The sequence below is a fragment of the Acanthopagrus latus genome, chromosome 21, assembly GCF_904848185.1.
Source record: "Acanthopagrus latus isolate v.2019 chromosome 21, fAcaLat1.1, whole genome shotgun sequence".
In the NCBI taxonomy this organism is placed as follows: domain Eukaryota; kingdom Metazoa; phylum Chordata; class Actinopteri; order Spariformes; family Sparidae; genus Acanthopagrus; species Acanthopagrus latus.
In genome coordinates, this window is record NC_051059.1 from 23,975,620 (window position 1) to 23,995,276 (window position 19,657).

At 43.6% G+C, this 19,657-nt stretch overlaps 1 protein-coding gene and 2 non-coding genes across 4 annotated transcripts in view; 1 reads left to right on the plus strand and 2 right to left on the minus strand.

The window, feature by feature from the left end:
• LOC119011853 (contactin-associated protein-like 4) overlaps positions 1 to 19,657 on the plus strand; it is a 97,565-nt gene that overhangs the window by 43,735 nt on the left and 34,173 nt on the right. For both annotated transcript variants that reach the window (XM_037085283.1, XM_037085284.1), the window contains exons 6-10: positions 7,467 to 7,636; positions 7,731 to 7,868; positions 9,888 to 10,158; positions 10,384 to 10,527; positions 12,724 to 12,895. In XM_037085283.1, coding sequence (XP_036941178.1) covers positions 7,467 to 7,636; positions 7,731 to 7,868; positions 9,888 to 10,158; positions 10,384 to 10,527; positions 12,724 to 12,895 — 895 coding nt within the window. The remainder of the gene's footprint in view (positions 1 to 7,466; positions 7,637 to 7,730; positions 7,869 to 9,887; positions 10,159 to 10,383; positions 10,528 to 12,723; positions 12,896 to 19,657) is intronic.
• trnal-uaa lies at positions 11,514 to 11,596 on the minus strand. Its single transcript has one exon. It is a non-coding gene; the product is annotated as a tRNA-Leu (tRNA).
• On the minus strand, positions 13,951 to 14,033 carry trnal-uaa. The gene has a single exon. It is a non-coding gene; the product is annotated as a tRNA-Leu (tRNA).

The window sequence follows — 19,657 nt, forward strand, 5'->3', positions numbered from 1 at the left end:
TTTGAATTAGGACACGGAGCATTAGGCTCACAAATTCATCACGAAATGATAAGCGGGCTAATGAGAAGATTAAAAATAACTGTAACGCAGTAAATGAAATAGAAAACAACATGTCTGGTGCCTGTTGAAGACTTGAAGAACATATTCGTACATTCATACACTGATGGTGATGGCTGCCACGCACATCAGGAGCAGTTTGGGGTTCAGTATCTTGCCCAAGGACACTTCGACATGAAGACCAGGGGATCCTATCAGTACTATAAGATGTGGGTGGCTGTGGCTCCGGGGCAGAGCCAGCTTCTTGTTATCGGAAGGGTGCTGGTTTGATTCCCCTGGTCGTTCAATGTTGAAGAGTTCTTGTGTCCATACTGCTCCACTGCCATCGATGTATGTATGAATTACCGTTAAGTCGCTTTGGACAAAAGCGTCTGCTAAATGCCGTAAAAGGGAATCAAACCAGCAACCTTCCGATAACAAGTCGCTGGCTCTACCCTCGAGTCACAGCCGCCCACATCTTTTCAATTTAAAAGTCTGGCAGTGTCTCCTGTATCATCAGAGATAGTTTTGGGATCGATACCGATATCGGGGAGTAAAACGTGTAATCGGCTGAAAAACATGTATTTGTACCAAGAACCCTCACATGTGGTTATCAAATGTATATTTTTCTACATTATGATCCCTAAGAAAGTTGTCATATCGGCAGCTGATAACAACAGCCCACTTACAGAAATATTGATGCTCCTTCAGTCTGATGGAATAACAAACTGTCTGATCAGCACTGAGGCCTTCTGTTCTCTGTGAAGCCCTTCGTGGACGTAATGGTGCAGAACATCTGTAGTGGAGGCTGATGTAATCCACGCAGAAGTAACTTCAGATTGGTTTTGGTCCGGCGAGTGAGACGACACGCACGCTGCCGCCCGATTGGTTTAAATGTTGTCTCGCGCTGCGCTGCTGCGTCTCTGTCTCGTTACAGCCGTGATGGATGGTTCCCGTTTACTGTAGCATGTGTTAGGGGCCGGACTCTGCAAGACGTGATGCATGGATACAGTCTGCAGAGGGAGAGGTGTGTGTGTGTGTGTGTGTGTGTGTGTGTGTGTGTGTGTGTGTGTGTGTGTGTGTGTGTGTGTGTGTAAACGAGGTTAAACCAGAGGTTGCCAGGCTGCCATGCTGAATCATCACCATATGGCTCACCTCTCATCAGGAACCCCATCTGGCTGCTGAGATACTCTCTCCCTCCATCCCTCCATCCCTCCATCCATCCATCCATCCATCCATCCCTCCATCCCTCCATCCATCCCTCCATCCCTCCATCCATCCATCCCTCCATCCCTCCATCCATCCCTCCATCCATCCCTCCATCCCTCCATCCATCCCTCCATCCATCCCTTCTTTCTTTCCACCTTCGTCATACATCTCTCTCACAACTCTTCATCTTTGCCTTCTCACTTTGCTCCACCGTTTGTCTGAAATGTAACTAAATACATTTCATACGATAAATTTATGAGGTTCTTGTTCTTCACCCGAGTATTTCCAATTTGCTGCTACTACATACTTCCACTCATCTACAGTTTTGTGGCAAATAATGTACTTTTTGCTCCTCTGAAGTTACTAGTTACCTTTAAGATTGCACGTTACATCAGAGCAAAATAGCACATCTTTGATTTAATGTAGTTAATTGGCTGTCAGATTTAAAATGATAATCATAGTTTGGATTTTCAGGAAAATGTTGGATTCAATGATCGTCCAGGCCAATATCTACATGTACAGATATATATATGGCTTTTGATACATATAGAATAAGTTCAGGTGATGGTTTCTACTCAACAAAACATTTCTGGAGCTCCACAGCAAAGCCGTCTGTGTCTCTGAGAGCCACTGCATCCACTCCAGATGTGATGTGCACCAACACTTTAAGCTCAGCAGCTGAAAAACAGTATATGTAACATCTTTCAAATCAATTTTGGATCTTGGGGCTTCCCAAGTCTTTGACGAGATGTATGGAGGCATTTTATGTGTTTTTGTTGTTGTCATTGTTCTCTCTCCTCTCACAGAACGGAAACCTGTGAAACTGAATTAATTCACCCCCAAAATAAATAACACATTTCAAAGAACGGATTTTTAGACCGCTGTGTCCACTCAAACACTGAACGATGCAAACACTTTACAAAAGACTGAGACATCTAAGGAATCTCTCGATCACCTTGGAAAGCCCCACAGAGCGCGTCACCGTGAAGAAACAGATTCACCACAACACATGAATCACCTGAGATTCAGCTGAGGATTGTTCCCTTTAACACAAGGTGTGTCATCGAACAGAACGGCAGGTTTAACTTAAAGATGGTGTCACAGTAGAGAGAGGCTGCAGCGTAGCCAGAAGGAAATTAAAGCCGTCCATTAAAGAGACAGAAAAAGAGCCTTGATGTTTTCTTCTTCCTCCGTGTTTCTTCTTCTCATTCTGCCTGTTTCTACTCTTTGTTTCATCACATGGCTTTCAGTTTTCATCCATTTCTGGTGTAATTACTGCTGTTTGTCGTGGTTTGTCTCCACACATCTCCCGTCGCTGTACGTTTTCTACATCAGAAGATGTAGCCAGCAATTTTCAACTGTGCTCCCTTCATCTTTTCTTTTTCTATCCCTGTCCCTGACACACAAACACGTCCTATATATATTCCTCTGCAACCATATTTTCTGTATCGCTCCTCCTTCATTGTTCATGTATCTCTGCCTGCTGCACATGCCAACACTGTTTTTTTTTTTATACGTTTTCAAAACTGGCTATAAGCATTTTTCAGTTCAGCGTCCTTCAACTTTCAGCCTTGTACTTTTCTATTTTCTCTCTCCGTCGCGCTCCCTCTCTCTTTCTGCGTTAGTTTTATTGGTCGCAGATTGTGTGAAGTCGGTCATCTGCTGTGTGCGTTGACCCTGAGCTCACGCATGGCCAGCTCCGCTCTGTTAACACGAGCACAGGTCTGACCCCACCTCCAGCTGATGCCGTTCGCTTTATGAGGCAACCCTGAGTAACGGCTCCGCACAGAGACAGCAGCTCCGTCCTGGATAACAGAGGAAACGAGTTAGAAACATGATGGGTGATACATTCGTCCTGAGTCGATGCACACAGTCTGTTTTTTTCTGCAAGTGTAAGTAAAATTCCTCCGCAGTTATTACTCCCACTCGCCAAATGAAACACATACCTACATGGGGAATATTTATGTTGCATGTTGCACCCTGCTGTGTCTCTTAGTCAGCAGCCGTTTTTATACTGGGCAGCAAGCCGCCAATTTGGCTGTTCTTTCTGTGGCTAGGTCCGCGGATTTAGACTGAAGGCGTGAAATTGAGGTTCTGTTTTGTTTTGGTCCGCCAATTCGACGCCTTGGAGGGTACACTTATTTCCACCTCCACTGCTGTGTAAATCCATCAGTTGCTCATCTTGACGCGGACGTTAAGATGAGCAACTGAGCAGCTGCTGAGATCCAGGAGATGCAGCGTCTCCTCGGTCTCTGTAGCTGTCTTCTGTCCGCTTGTTGTTGTAGCGGCAAGCTACTAACGGTCGCTACTTTCAAATTAAAAGCCCCCCGCTAAGAACCCAGTTCTAACCTCCAATGGGGTGCAATGTAAAGCTCTTATTTTGAAGACAAATTCAACCTGCATCACATGTCTATGCCTACCCCAGTGGTGGCCAAGTGGCGGCTTTTTCAATTTAACGTATTTCAGAGTTTAGTTGTGATAAATCTGTGAAGAACCAGGTACATATGTGTTTATTATACTGTAATGTGGCCGTGTTTAACACAACTATCAGCACGGAGAGCTACGATTGCGTATTACTTTCATTCCACATGTGAATCACTGGTTACCTCACCGCCCATATGTAGCGCACATCTGGATGCCGGTGATGCTTCAGCTATTCCGAGACTGATTAAGGACACAACATATCTGTGATGTCAGAGGAGGGGGGGGGGGGGGCTCCTTCATGTAATTGGAGCTTTTATAGAGATGTGACTGTATAAACAATGTGACCAAACTAATCGTCACTCTTCCTGGTATCTCCCAGCGGACATATGTAGAAGCGTATGCTTAAACACCAAGTTAATTGAGTATTGATTAGAATGGGGTTAATTGGGTGCCTGTGTCTGTGATGCCCACATTTGTAATGTAATTTATTTAACACCTATTCTGCATTGGTGGACAAACCTGGGTCTTTACTGCAGCCGGTTGTATAAGGCCTTAAACCTGCATTATTTCTAATAGCCTGCAGGGGGCGACTCCACTGGTTGTATGTAAACTTATGAGTAAACAACCATAATCCTCACTTGATTTATTGCTTCAGTGAACATTTTCCTAATGAGTTTATGGTCCTAAGTATTGTTTAATGCAACATATTTTTCATTTAGTAAATTAAGGTCCCATTTAAAGTAAAATAGTAGCATACCGTCACGTCGTGTTCTCGGGTTCTCAGTCAGATCCAATCAGGATATCCCCCCTCCAGCTCCGCCCCCTCTCCTCCAAATATGGTCGCTTCTGGTTCCAAAAAAAACCCCAACAGCCATAATGTCAAACTCACCTCAGACTTCCCCTGTGAGAATTTAATCTTTATAGTGGGACATTGAGCAGGTACATACTGAACAGAGGGATTCACTCGTGTGGAGTTTAGTTAGATCGGTATCTTCTTATACTCTCAGCGTTTTCAGTCAGTTTTGTGAGGTTGTAATGACTGAACACTTCTTATCGGTTTGACACTGGAGAAGATGCTGTTGCTCCGGCGAATGGGACTGTCATCGCGCTGTCGTCTTGTCTCAGCAGTTTAGCTTACGATGCAGAATCAGCTCTCTACATTCAAACAATAGAAAAGTGGATGATGCTATCTTAGAAACTGCAGGGGAAGAAGCAAATCAGAAAACTTCTGAGGCAGCAAAAAAAAGGCCTCAGTTGAACTTTTCACTCTGTGGGCATAAGTTGCGGCTCATAACTGAGCTTCTGATTTTGTGACAAACTTTGCGCTTTATGCAAACGAACATGCCGCCGTTCAATTAATGTCACATTTTAATTTGTCAAGGCGAGAAATAAGACATGCAGCTGTAGAGTCACAGTTCATTTCATGTATATAACACCTAGTTTAATTAGTTGTTTTCAAGTCGAGGGCTTTTTTTTTTTTTTTAGAGACAGCAAGTCACGTCATTACCATAACACTTCCCATAGTTTCCTGATTAGTCATTATGAGATATCCTCTGACATTGTGAGAGGAGAGTTAAATCATCTGTAACTTTAATTGGCCGGTTTAAGTCACAAAAGAATTTCAACCACATTATCAAATCTGTGGTGCAGCTGTCACTTGTGTCTGAAAATATTAATATTTTAATAATAAAGGGAACAATGACAGCTAATTAGAGCAGAGATTCGGCATAAATATATAACAAAGTGGTTTTACAAGTCAAAATGTGAATAAAGTCACGATGGTGACATTTCAATCGCAATCAGATTTGAGCTGCTGAAAAAGCTAATTAGACAAATATGAGGAATATTAATGTGAAATTACAGAAGTAAAAGGAAAAGTTTTGAAAGCTTAAACTTTCGGTATTTGACCAAGTTAACTGCTAGTTCTGTGTAAATCGGGGGCAGCCTGCACCTTCACCGGTCTGTTCTCAGAACCAAGAGATCCACAGAGGACGACATGTCCACTCAGTCTTCACACACCATGAAAGCAACAACAGCTACATCTGAATGTTGTCAGTTAATTTCAGCTCATGAAGCCGATCAATAGTTTGTTTTTGATGTAGCTAAAAGGACTCAAACTCAAAAATCTGATACAGTTTTATGTGTGAGCTTGGAGCAATAGGGTCGTGTTGATGTCAAGACTGTTAATTTCAGTGGATATCTCTTCAACACATAACACGGGTGTACATTTTGAATGTTTTAAGATGAAATTCATACATTTTGCAGCTTTAAGAGCAGTGAGGAGTCAGTCGGTGTGAAACAGCAGTCAAGAAAAGTTCGTGTTGATGATTGAAAGTGTTTCATCATGTCTAGCGATGATTACACTCCCGAGAAGAGAAATAACTACAGAGCGAGTAGAGACAGATAGACCAAGAAAAGGAGGAGACGGTTCTTTACGATGTATTAATGTCTGCGAAGTGATTTTCTGATCAGTAATCAAATCATCCATCCGATGAAATGCTCTATTATTAGGTCCCTCTCCTCTCTTCTCCACCTCCTGCTGCACACTAATCGCTCCATTAATCAATAGCACTGAAAACATGGTATCTGTTTTCAAGTCTTGCGATCCTTGTCGTCATATTGATTCCCCCGTCTCTCTTCGACTTATCCAGACAGTAATCAAATAACTCGTCCTAATAACTGTGCTGACAGGACCGACTTCCTCTCCGTCACCAGCTCCGCATTAAGACTGTCTCTCTGTCTGAATGAAGTTGTTTTCCTCATCCAGGCTTCAGTTAAATGTATGATCTCACAAAATCGACTGAAATATCCAAAAAATATATTTATCCATCATCATCCAAACTGTCTGTGTTCCTCCCTCTGAAGTTGGACTCGTTTCTCCCGAAAGAATATCTCGATACATTTTTAATGGCCGACTGTATTCAGCTCTTTCTGCGCCTCCTTCTCTCAGCAGAAATAACAAAGTTTTTCTCCCAGCATTTTGGGGAGGATCCACTTATTTAGACCGGCCGGCGCTCATCTATCATTAATGATGTCTGGCTTTGTTTCCTTCAGTTCTCAGCGCGAATATGCAGATTTACTGTAGTCCCCGAATGAGACGACAGAGTCTGACCTCTGTCTGACTCTCGCTGCGGGAGACCCAGAAAAGATGAAATGTTTAGACAACAATATGGAGGCTGGCGCGTTGTAGCTGTCAGTGGGCTCGCGTTTCCCCTCGACACCGGGTCAGATCGTCCGCAAAGAGGCGGACATCCGGGTCAGATAATGAGAAGACAACAAACAAACAAACAACAGTCTGTCAGGCAGATAACCAAACAGATGACTTCCTCGACTTAAAAGACGAACCAGAACGAGTCTCGATAAAACTGAAAAAGCACCAAAAGAAAACCAAATCATGTTTCATTTAAAGTGTTGTTTTTTTCTCCTTTATTTAATGTGGAGCTCTCAGACTTTGCAAATTAAACACTGGTTATGTGTTGATGAAAAGAACCGTCTGCAATTTCCATTTTCTCCCGATGTGATAAGTCTTCAATTATGGTTTATTTGTTTCTGTCTGCTTTATCCTCTCCCGTCATCCCTCCATCCTCCCTGTTCCTGCCCTTCTTCTTTACTCCTTACTTCTCGTAACCACACTTTTATCTGATCTTCCTCCTCCTCGTCCTTGTTCGCCTCCTTCCTCATGTCTACCAAATCCTCATCCTCCTTTCCCCCCTTTGCCTTCGCTTTTTCTCTTGCTCCTCTTCCTTCATTCCTCATCCTCTGTCCTATCTACCCCATCTTGTTTTTTCCTCCTCCAGGTCCATCCTCCGAGCCCCGGCGTCTCGCCTCTCTCGGCAGCCTGTTAGACGACCAGCACTGGCACCATTTAGCGGTGGAGCGGCGCAGCTCTCACCTCAACCTCACCGTGGACAAACACACCGAGAGGGTTCAGATCCCTGCAGAGTTCAGCCACTGGGAGATCGAGCAGGTGCGATACAACACAGAAATAAAGGTCTGTGTGAACAAACTACCGAGTATATTCAACTGTTTGCCATCTTGTGTGTGTTCCTGCCCCTGTGCAGCTGAGCGTCGGGGATGTCCAGGACTTCGGCTCTCAGAAACCAAAGAGGAGCTTCCATGGCTGCCTGGAAAACCTGCTATACAACAGCCTCAACCTGATAGAGCTCGCTAAAAACAACAACCACCAAGTCACCGCAGTGGTGAGTACATTTCACAGTGGACATGACGGTGAGTAGCTGAACATAACTGACTTCGACAGTAAGTTTCAGTTCTGTTGCAAAACTCATTTCAGCCATAACCGCTTAAGATAATGGACTGAAGCCCCGGAGAGTTACTCAGCGCTGTTAACTCTAATATACACTTCTTTTCTTACTTCAATTTTATATTTCATCTCTCCTCCATCAGCCCAGGATATTATGCTACTGTAGTAGTTTTTTTAAGGAGATCTGCAGACATTTCAGTGTTTTTTGCAGCCAAAACCAGATTTTTATCACTATCTGCGATCAGGGTCAAACAGGCACCATAACCCCAACCAAGTGGCTTTTATGCCAAAACCTGGCGGCCAGTTTTAACTTACCTGTGGTTTTGCAGAAATGTAGTTAACATTTATTCTGACGGTCGAGTTTCCTCCAAAGCAGCAGCAGCGTCATCACAGAATCCAGCTGTGACTTTCCTTTGCGGTGAGAACTTGTCAAAGCCCTCGTCAGATCAATCACAGTGTTGTTGAAAGTAGAAGATGGACAATTAGCTGAAGAGGGTGCAAACATGGGAGGAACCAGCCTAGTTATCTTCTGTGGTCCCACACAGGAGCTTTGTGTTGCTCCTCCAGTGTGATGATGACAGATTACGTAAGTCTTTTGGGGAAAAGAGCTTTGATGTTCCGCTCCTCCGCCGAGCTTTTGTGTCTGAGAGAGAAAACATCAATAGCTGGAGCCGCTGCACCACCTAATGTGGCATCTGCAGGCTCGACGTGGCCACAAACTTCTGCTGGGAACAGTTTCACCAAAAGTTTGAAATGAAATCGGCTAGATCTTATCATCATTACTGACGTGTTATGGTAGCTTACAACCCTGCCGATCAAAATGACCGACATCAGAGTAAAGGTGTGACACAACCTCTGGTCTGCGGTGTGTGAGGTGTGTTCGTACACGCTGACAGCCCGAGAGCACCGCTGGGAAATCGTCTGGTGCTGCCGCTAATGAGCCGCTAGCTGGTTAATGAAGCTGACGAGCTCTTAACAAGGACAGTGAGCGATGGATGGATGGATGGATGGATGGATGGATGGAGGAGAGTAGAAGTACTGCTACACTTACAGTAATCCCCGCTTGTCTTTTTTTTTCATGCGGACCTTTTAGATGTTTCTGCTGTGGCGATAAGTGGATCGAGAGCCACTCTGAACCATCCTCTGATAAATGCTTTCTCATTACAGTAACGGGCCGCAGAGCGGAGAAGCAGAAGTTGTTGGTGAAAAAATGGTTCGGATATTTTCATGCATGGCTGAAGATCTAATAGAGGCTCTTTAGCTCTACTACCAGTAACAAAGTCATTGTCCGTGTTAACACAGAGACTGCTTCTGTAGCTTTTGTTGGAGCCATGATCATAAAATGAAGCGGAGGTGTGTGTCTGCGCAGGGTTTTAGGTGTGCATGTGTGTTAGGTGAAAGGCTTTTGGGGGGATTTTATGGCTCACTTTTTTTTTTTTTTTTACTTTATGCTTTGCAGTGGTGCTGCATCCTCCACAATGTACTTCCATATATCACTTTAACAGCTCTACAAAGGGCTTTTAGATGTCATCTGTGTTTCCGGAGCATTATAAAGATAGCAGACTGATATTCCCAGCAGAGCGTCGGGTGTTGGTGGGGTGGGGAGGTGTAATATATTACAGCTGCAGCCTTAGCAATGGACCCGGTGCCATTACCACTACTCAAAACAATGGGCCGCGACTGAAATGTCTATATAGTACTGTTCACGTACAAACCCACCTCCCTTCATACCTCTGAGCTGTGACACTTTCAGTTTGCACTCATGGCTTTTATTCTCAAGCAGACTTGCTGATGAGATCACTGCGACAGAGGTCACATCGACACGCCCTCTGCAGCTGATTAATATTCATGTTTCATGTTGTTTTATCTCTCTAGTAATCACTTTTTCCCTCCTCCTCCTCCTCCTCCTCCTCCTCCTCCTCCTCCTCTCTCTCCACTCTGTATGTGTCTGTCTCAGGGCAATGTGACCTTCTCTTGTGCTGAGCCAGTTTCCATCGCCGTGACGTTCCCCGGCCCCCAGAGCTTCCTGCAGCTGCCGGGGGCGTCGGCGTCCTCCTCCTCGGGGGGCGTGTCCGTGGGGTTCCAGTTCAGGACGTGGAACAAGGCGGGGCTTCTGCTCACCTTCGGCCTGCCTCAGGAAGGGGGCGTGGTCTGGTTGTACCTGAGCGAGGCCAGGCTGCGGCTGCAGATCCATAAAGCCGGCAGGGCGCTGCTGGAGCTCACTGCAGGTCAGCCTGACAGCCAATACACTTTATTTATGACCCTGGAGCTTTGATTACTTTTAGCATTTACAGATCAACACCTCACCTATACCTTTTCATCCTCTCATCTCTAATCCTAAATCTAACTTTTAACCCCCTCACCTCTAGTTAGATTGTGTTCCATAAGTTGAAAAATAGTTTGTAATTCTGTGAAAATACATGATATGATAATAATATCATATGTTGTCCCAGGTTCTGCTCTAAGTGACGGTCAGTGGCACTCCGTGGAGCTGAACTCCAGACGAGGTCGTCTGACCGTCGCTGTAGATAAAGAAGAAGGAGGCGTCGCTCACGCCAGCTTCTCGCTCACCGCAGGGGGTCAACTCTTCTTTGGTGGTAAGAGTGAAACACATAATCTTGAAAGTCTGCCGTAAAGTTTCAGAAGGTGCCAATCACGGAGCTGTTAAATGTTAATGCACTGCTTTTATAAAGTCCAACTACTCAAAGCACTTTACAACACAGTGAACTGTTACATTAAAACGAAAAGCAGGAATGCTAATTTTTAACATCATTACAGTGACCAGGCCTCGAAAATGTTTTGAATGAATATTCATCGGATATTTAAACAGCAGAGATCTGTGAGGAGCATAAATCAGCATTCACAATTAGTTTTGGTAGACGTGATAACAAAGTTCAACTATATTTTGCAGGAGGTCAGCTATATTTCAATTTAGAATTTAATTTTCAACTTTTGAGGGATATTGTTGGAGTGCCCGCTTAAAACATGTTAGTTTGGTACGATATGAATGCTGCTTATAGTTTTATTGAGGGTCAAAACAACTTCAGACTCCACACTGTAAATAAAGGGAAGTAACGTGTCTGTTTTCACATTTTTATGTCGGGATTTGAATTTATTCTCTTTTTACTCTTAATGCTGATTCCACTTGCCTGTTGTGTAGGTTATTTATTACTTTTTGACCTTGTTGTACTTTCTGTAATTGTACCTCTTGTTAGAGAACTGCCAACCTGGTGACTATTTTTCACATTGACCCACAATCACATCCAATTTATTGTCAGTATTTGATAAGAAGCTGTCTGTTCTCTGTCCAACAAGCTGAAGGTATAACAAACTCTGTGCTTTTAGCACAAGACCAATTTGTTGAAAGACCTTTGCAGCCTCCACCAACTGAGCATCACAGACAAATACTGTAACACAGCTCATTCTGATTTTTGAGGTTAGCAGAAATAAAGTGGATCATTATAACATAGTCCTGTTGAAGAGAAGGAGAACTAAACTCCTCCTGCAAGATGTCCTGTTACAGTCTACAACTGCAACAAACACTGTATCATATCCATCAGTGCTACAAATACTTCCATAAGTCTACCAGGAGTGGGGTTCGAACCCACGAGGGCTTTTGCCCATTGGAACTTAAGTCCAACGCCTTAACCACTCGGCCATCCTGGTGACGTGTTGCTTCTAGACCAATTCATGGCTGGTAGTTACTATAAAGCCAGGCTGCTCTCTGTCCGACAAGCTGAAGGCGTAATCAACTATCATCACTGTTAAAAGACATTCGTCGCTTCGGCCATCTTGGGATGGTTGTAGCATCGAACAGTCCTGAAGAAGAAGTGAAGCAGAATCAAACTCCTCATGCAAGATGTCGTGTCAGAGCTGAAGTCTCAAACTGAAAGTGCTGTGAATGCGATCTATATTGTGTGTGATAGTTAATTTTCTTTATTACGTTTACAACAGAAGCTTTAGTTAAAGTGATCCTGATCTATGAATCTGTCTCTGAAGCAACAAACCTTTAAACTTCAACCTAAAAATCAACTTCTTCTGTTTCACCGTGTTTTTATATGAAATTGCCACATTTGCAGTGAAAGATGTACATTCATATTTGAAAGTTGTTGACGTTGTTGTGTAGTACAGCCGGTGTCGTCGATGCTCACCTCCACAGTTGTGTGTGCACTGAGCCGAATGTAGCTTGTGGCTGTTTTATAATGAAAGTTATAAGTCTGCTTTATGGTTCCTCCTCCTCCTCCTCCTCCTCCTCCTCCTCCTCTCATTTCAGCCTCTGTCCTTCCATCACTCTGCCCTCTCTTCCTCCTTCTATCCTCTCTGTCTCCCTGTTTTCCTTCCTCTCGCCTTTCTATCTGCTCTCCCTCCGTTTCATTCTCCTCTGCTGTCCTCGCTGCCTCTTTTTTTTTCTAAAATCTCATCTCTTTTGTCCTCTCTTTGCTCGGCAATATTGCAGTCCAGGCATGTTCTCTTTTTATTGCCTGAGGTTTTTATTTTTTTATCATCCTCCACATTCACACTGTCGCACATTAACGTGTCACTATCTCCTTCTGCACATTAAACGGACTTGTAGGGGAAGAAAAAAAATACCCTCATTCATTTGATCAAGGCTCGGCCTATATTTGCATTATACACAATCACAGCTCAAGTCTTTGTGTAGCAGAGAACATTTAACTCAGTATTACTCTCTAGTGAATCACTGCATGTTTAAGCCCCTATAGAAGATTGTATTCCACTGTCATGTCACTCGCAGCTGTTTTACTTGAAGTGCTTTTCTTTACTTTCCCGTCCAGGTTGTCCCGCTGACGAAGACGGTCAGGAATGTAAAAATCCCTTCGACATCTTTCAGGGCTGCATGCGTCTCCTCAGCGTGGAGAACCAGCCGGTGGACCTCATCAAGGTGCAGCAGAGGCTGCTGGGAAATTACAGCCACCTGCAGATCGATATGTGTGGCATCATTGACAGGTCAGTACCACCAAAAAGCTCGCCTACTCTACCTCTGATCCGCCATTTTATCTTCTTTGCCTCTGCTGCAACACCAACCACTGTGATCATTAGATGAACAGACTCAAGATTTCTGTGTTTTAAATCTTGAGCACCGATCCTTTAGAGATTATGGTCGTAAGGTTGTGGCTCAGATTTGCACTTTATTGCTTTTTCTTACTATAGAGTGTGCAGCGTTTTACCACAGTCTGAGACAAACTGTTCCTGATGAGTTAAAACAAAATGAAAGCAAATTAAATTATGATTTGGCATGACAACGTTTGTTAAACATAAGCAGATTTTTCAGTCATAGCACTCGAGGATTTTTGGTACTTATCCTTTTTTTTTTTCGCACATTCCCCAACTTAGTAGTATCAATACATATGTTGAGGATGAGCAAGCGCAGTCTGCAGGGCCTTTTTTTCTCAAGACTGAAGTGCTACTTGACCTTTGAAACATCATTGCTGCACAAAAAAAATAATAATAATCACGGTTCGAGAGCTTCTCCTAGTGGTACTTAAGATCCTTTGAACATCCATTTCCCGGATACGTGAGTGCTTGAAAGCATCACTTTCTGAGGATGTTTCAAGGTGATGGAGGGGTGCAGTGCTAGTCATGATCCACTACTTCCACTTTTTATACCAGGAGTGGGGTTTGAACCCAACGACTCGGCCATCCTGGTGAGCTTTAGCATTAAGGACCCACAGTAACCTCCAATTCATGGCCGGTAGTTGCTAAAAAGCTGTCTGTTTTTTGTCCAACAAGCTCTGTGCTTTTAGCAGAAAATCAATTTGTTGAAAGACCTTCGCAGCTTCAGCCAACTGAGCATAACAAACAGCTGTTCCTCACTTCTGAGGAAGCAGAAAGAACGAGGATCCTAGGATAGTTCTAACATCGACTAGTTTTATTGAAGAGAAGGAGAATCAAACTCCTCACACAAGATGTCCTGTTACAGCTGAAGACTCACCCAGCATCATACATTTCTAGTGGGGTTTGAAGAACACTGTCTTGTTGTGCTACAAATACTTCCATAAGTCTACCAGGAGTGGGGTTCGAACCCACGAGGGCTTTTGCCCATTGGAACTTAAGTCCAACGCCTTAACCACTCGGCCATCCTGGTGACGGCCTCAGAGTTTGTGCTGTCAGACAAACACATGATCTGTTATTGACATCGGTTTATGTCAGAAATATCAGAACACCTGATGGCATCGAAGGTTTAAAAACAAAATTCTCAGACTGCACAGAGTTGAGAGCGAGGAGCGAACCTGCAGACGGAACAGCTGGAGTCGCGTCCCGTCAGTCTGAAAGTTTCCTGTTGTTCATGTTGTTTTCTTGTCCTCGGCTGCCTCGATTGTTTTGTCATCCCACTTGATAGGAGACGCGACAGTTGTGAAAGTGAAATGTAATTTTTCTTTCCTTTAGATTTTTTTTTTTTTGGCAGAGTGATTTATTTGAGAGGTGAAGCGATGTGGAGTGTTGCATCCAGGAAAGTCACAAAACAAACACGCACAGAGGATGAAAAGCCGGAGCTCTCAGTGTTTCCTATAAGGAACGGAGAGTTATTGTTCAGAGGAGACCTGAGCTGTGAAATTACCACTGACAGCCCTGTTTGTTTTATTCTCCCTGATATCCGACACATCTACATTTCTCTGTCTCTCTGTGGTAATAATTGTCATTCCCTCTTTGGTTTTTGCCTTTTTATTATGATTCGTCTGCTTTGACCGAGCTGCAAATTAATATGAGTCACTTTTCTTGTGACAGCTGTTGTTAAAGCGGCAGTCTTACTTTCCATTCTCCATTAATCTGGTTTTTATTCTTACGCCCGCTTCATCTTACTAATGCTGCGTACAGGAGAGTAGATCATTTATGCAACAACCAAAGGCCTTAAATGTTCTGTTTTGAGATGAGATGGGTTAAGACATCAATCAGCAGTATGTGTGTGTATGTGTGTGTGTGTTTTCTAGTGTGTAACTGACTCTGTGACGGCCCAAAGACAAACTTTTGTACACAAGTGATGTATAGCTTCCATGGAAATATGAATAAAGGCAATATGTCACTTCATTCTAATGCTGGGGCCACTTAAGGAAAAGTCATAAACAACATTTAAGGTTTTTTTTCTCTGCTGTTAAACTCAGTTTAAGGTCATTTCTGACCCAAAGACAACAGGAGGGTTAAAAGATTATCAGAAGGGAGAATGTAATTCTCACCTCCATGTACGACAGATGACAGAAGAATAAGATTTCATCATCGCTGTGTGTCTTTACGTCCATTTTTCGTCATTAGCAGTCGTCTCGTATCGGGTGAGTTAGTCATGTGGAGCAGAAGCGATTGCCTGCCGTCTCAGTGTCGCATTAAAAACGCAGAGCAATCAAAGCAACAAACACAAACTGTCCTCGAGGAGACAAACACTCGTACACAAACCTAAAGACTGTATACGAATATCTCTGCACACAGCAGCCGTCCTCACCAGAGAAGGATCATCTGCGCTATTTAATGACAAATCTTCCTGTTTCTACATTTATTAGATTATTATTCAGTTCATGCACAGATCCGACTGCTCACTGGAACAGAACCGGGCTCCCGCTGTACTTTTCTAAATAAAGTTTTAAGTCAAACAAAGTTAAAGACACAGCATCTATACATTTTTTCCTACCTTATACCAGAGTGTTGCATCTGTATTAGCGCGTCTGTCTGCAGACTTGATAGCAGGGGAACAAAAAAAGCAGCCTTGCATCTGAAAGATTTGACCCGTCAGCCTGATAGCAGGACTGGAACTGAATCAACACTCGGATCTAATTCAGTTCAGTTCTGACCTGAGTTCACATCGCAAACAACAGGAGTCCATCCATTTCCTGTAGAGGCGAACAGCCAGGGAATTGAGGGTAACAACAACCTTCACGGTCATTCAGAGCTCTCCGGTTCTGAAAAATGACACGAAAAAAACCTCCAGCAAGTGGATTGTTGGCTAGAAAAGGGGAGAAATCAAAGCCTATTAATCATACGGGGTTGTTGGAAATGGCGGCCCAGATAACACAAGGGACACCGACACTTGTTAATGTTTGTTTTCAGCCAATTGCTCTGAGCACTTGGAAGAAAACCGTGTCATCCAACTGAATAAATAAAGCAACATTCTGAAAGCAAAACCACCGGACAGTCGAAGATAAATCACCTCTGGAACAGGAACTTAATCAGAGGCTTCTTCCACAATGACTTGGCGCAAAGTAACAAGGTCATGAATATCAACTCCTCCCTGCAGAATAATACATTTAGAGAACTCTGATTATATTTTGTCCTCTTATTATAGCCCACAGAATTAAGTGTTATTACCAGGTGCAGGATTTGAACCCACAACGACTTGTGTCCATTACATCTTGAGTGCAACAACTTAACCACTCAGCCATCCTGATGCGATGGTCCCAAGAAATGACCTCATCACAGAAATGACATCATCAGACGTCTGTTCAAACACAAACACGCGCCTGCGTTGTCTTGACAAGCTACTTACTGTTGTACAAATATTGACTGTGGTAGTTGTTTTCTGTTTTTACAGCGATCTCAAACTGACTCCGGCAAATTCGTGGGTCAGTTTGCAGCTTTGTTTAAGTTTGATCGAGCAAATGTTGAATCTTAAAGCCGATAGAGACACCAGCTGCGATAACATGGAATCTAACATCCTGATTATAATAAAAAAGTCCAAACAGAATACAAATGCTTTGTATAAACACCTCAGTCAGATAAAACTCCAAAACCGTATTAATACCTTCCCACGTTACCAGTTGACCCAAAATCTTCAGGTGGATCGAAGAAATTCTCCTTGTTAACGTGGCTAATGATGGGTTGTGTCCTACCTTGTTACCATACATTGAATGTTGCTGCAGCAATTATGACAATTATTGATCACTCTGATATTCACTATGTTTTTTGGGGTTGAAAGCACATAACAAACACTTAATGAAAGGAGCGATTGATCACTTACGTTCAATACAGGGAAGCGTTGCTGTGTCATTGCTGTGTCACAATCAGGGTCCGCCTCCTCTGAAGGACTCGGCCTTTGCGGTCTTCGAAGGCGAGTCCTTCAGAGAGAGCTTGTTAACCATGTCAGCCGTTGTTAAATGGGATGGTCTAGGTTTTGGAGCATTTCCTGGTTGTGTCACCAGATGTTTTATTGTTACGTCATGATTTCTGCCGCCCAGGCCCACAGTTTTCTCTCTTTCTTTCTTCTTTTTTGGGTGCACCAATAATCGTGGGATATATGAGGTGGCGAAGGATAGTAGCGGTGCATCCTCCAAAAACAGGGAAAAGGAGGAGCTTTTGGAGGAGCCTTCGCGGGGCGTTGTGACGTAATTGGCCTTCAAATGCTCCTCTGAAGGATGCAGAGTAGGCCCTGAATTGAGACCCAGCATGTGTGTCAGCTAATGCATCTAAATATCATGTCATGTACGTGTCTGACGATGTGCAACTCAACGCCACAGCTGCCAGTTTGAGTTTGATGACTGTACGATGACACTCATTACAGCCCGGAGACCCGGGTCGCACTAACACCGAGTGTATAAAACGACCCGAGCAGTGTGGTAATGTGAATTTAAAGGGAAAGCTAAGTGCTTTATCTGCAAGGCTCCAGCTTGCTCTTAGATTAAAGCAGTATGGAGATAAATGGAGGTAAAAAAAAAAAAAAAAAATCACACAGTCGCACGCAGGCTGACAGGCCGAGCTGAGTCAGGGCTTTTATCTAAATAACAGCGAGGCTGCACATTCTGTACAGTAATCTGTTTCCTCCTCAGTACTCGCTGCCTTGCTTTTTTTTTTTTTTTTTTTTTGGGCAAACACACACGCAAACACTGTCACACACATTTAAATAAGCAGAAACTTGTAAACGCATGTGACGGTGCACAGTGACATGCATTTATGGATCTGAAGACGGACGAAAACATGGAGGTAGAGCCGAGCGTCGCAAACAGAAATGATGCAAAACCATGTGCATGTGTGTGCGCATGTGTGTGTGTGTTTGTGTGTGTGTAACCTCCTGGAGGTGCCAGCCGGTCTTGCAACAGATGGAAAAGCAACCGGTGTGGATGTAAACACTATTACTCATCATCTCCTGTCGTCCTCTCTCGCTCTGCGCTCTCCCCAGCAGAGTGAGGTCACATTACGTCTGTATGTTTCTCAGCAGAGACGAGACGAGCTGTGAAATTATTATGAGGCGATGCTGTCCTTCAAGTGAAACTCTCGCCACAATGCAACCAAGGCTTTTTTTTGTGAATGTATATGAGTCAAACCTTCATGTAAAAGCATAATTACGATGAAAGAGATTGACCGTATTTTCGTTTTTGGGACAAACTCATTTTTGTGCTTCGGGCACTTTTACGTTAGCATCAAAATCACTATTTTTAAAACACTAAGAAGGCTCGACACAACATGAAACTCAGCTCGTAGTATCACCAGGGTAAATACACATCGCTTAACTGAGCCACATACACTCGACCCCGAGTACGTCTGGGCTGCCATGATGACAGCTAGCGGAACAAGCTACTGCTAATGTGAGTTCTTCAAAAACTTTCTTTTTTAGTAAACTCTGTGTACACAAACAATGTTCTCAATGCTGGTGTTCATGTGTAGAGACCCTGGTGATACTACGAGCAAAGTTTCATGTTGTGTCGAGTCTTCCCTTGGCACTCCCGTTGAAAAGGAGTTTGACCAGAAAACTAAACTACGGTAAATCTTTAAAAGTGCCTCTTTCATAGTGATTATGCTTTTACACGAAGGTTTGACTCATATACATTCACAAAAACAAGCCGAGGTTGCATTTTATATCAACTCATAAGGTATTCTCTCTCCGTCATCATCTAAGTATTGTGTTGTCGTGTTTGCAACCTGTCCGGGTGTCATCCGTTGGGTATTGTTGTGTAGCTCTCCCCCCTCTCGGACTTTCTATAAAACAAAAACAACCTGTGTCTTTCTTTTCCTGAGCTGAATTCTCCCCCAGGGTCGTCTTCTTGCATTAGCACGTCACCGCTGTGAAACAATAAGAAGTTGATGTTTTATTTCTTTGATTCACTGCTTCGTCCTCACTGACGCCGCTCCCTCTCTACTCCGCTGCTCTCCCCAGAAAGGAGGGTGTAACTTTGAGTGCTTTGTTTTCGAAGCAGCGACCAACAAATCCTGGTTAGAACACCTTCAGAGTGTCAGTTTAACATATCATCTCAGCGATCTCGCCGTAGTTTTTGGTTTTATTCCCACAGGTCTCAAAGATATCGATCACCGATAAGATGGAACGACCTTGGTAGCTTTCTAAGCTTCTCCCCCGTCCACTTAAATTATCTCTGTTTCGTTTTCGCGGCCTCCTTCCTCTGGTTTTCCCTCCGTCCCTCTCCTCCCTCCCACACAGGACGGATGTCACGATGGATGCAGCGGCGTGATGTTTATCTTTAAACAACACACAGGGCTTCAGTGAACTCCTCGGGGAGCTCGATTCATTTAAAGAGCTTCTTACAGACTGTGGCAGCACGTTAGGAGAGCAGCTCGGTTCAATCGGAGCAGATCTGCCGCTGAGAGGAAGTGAAAACATATTTTCTATTCAGCAGAAAAAGTTTTATCCTTTTCATATAAACTGAAATAAATAAATAAGGACATTTTCATTTTAGTCTCTCTGAGGAAAGACAACGTTTTCCAGACGTCATTTCCAATTCGGCGCAAGGAAGTTTTTCAAAACCAACAACCTCCAACAACTAAACGCGAAACTGATAT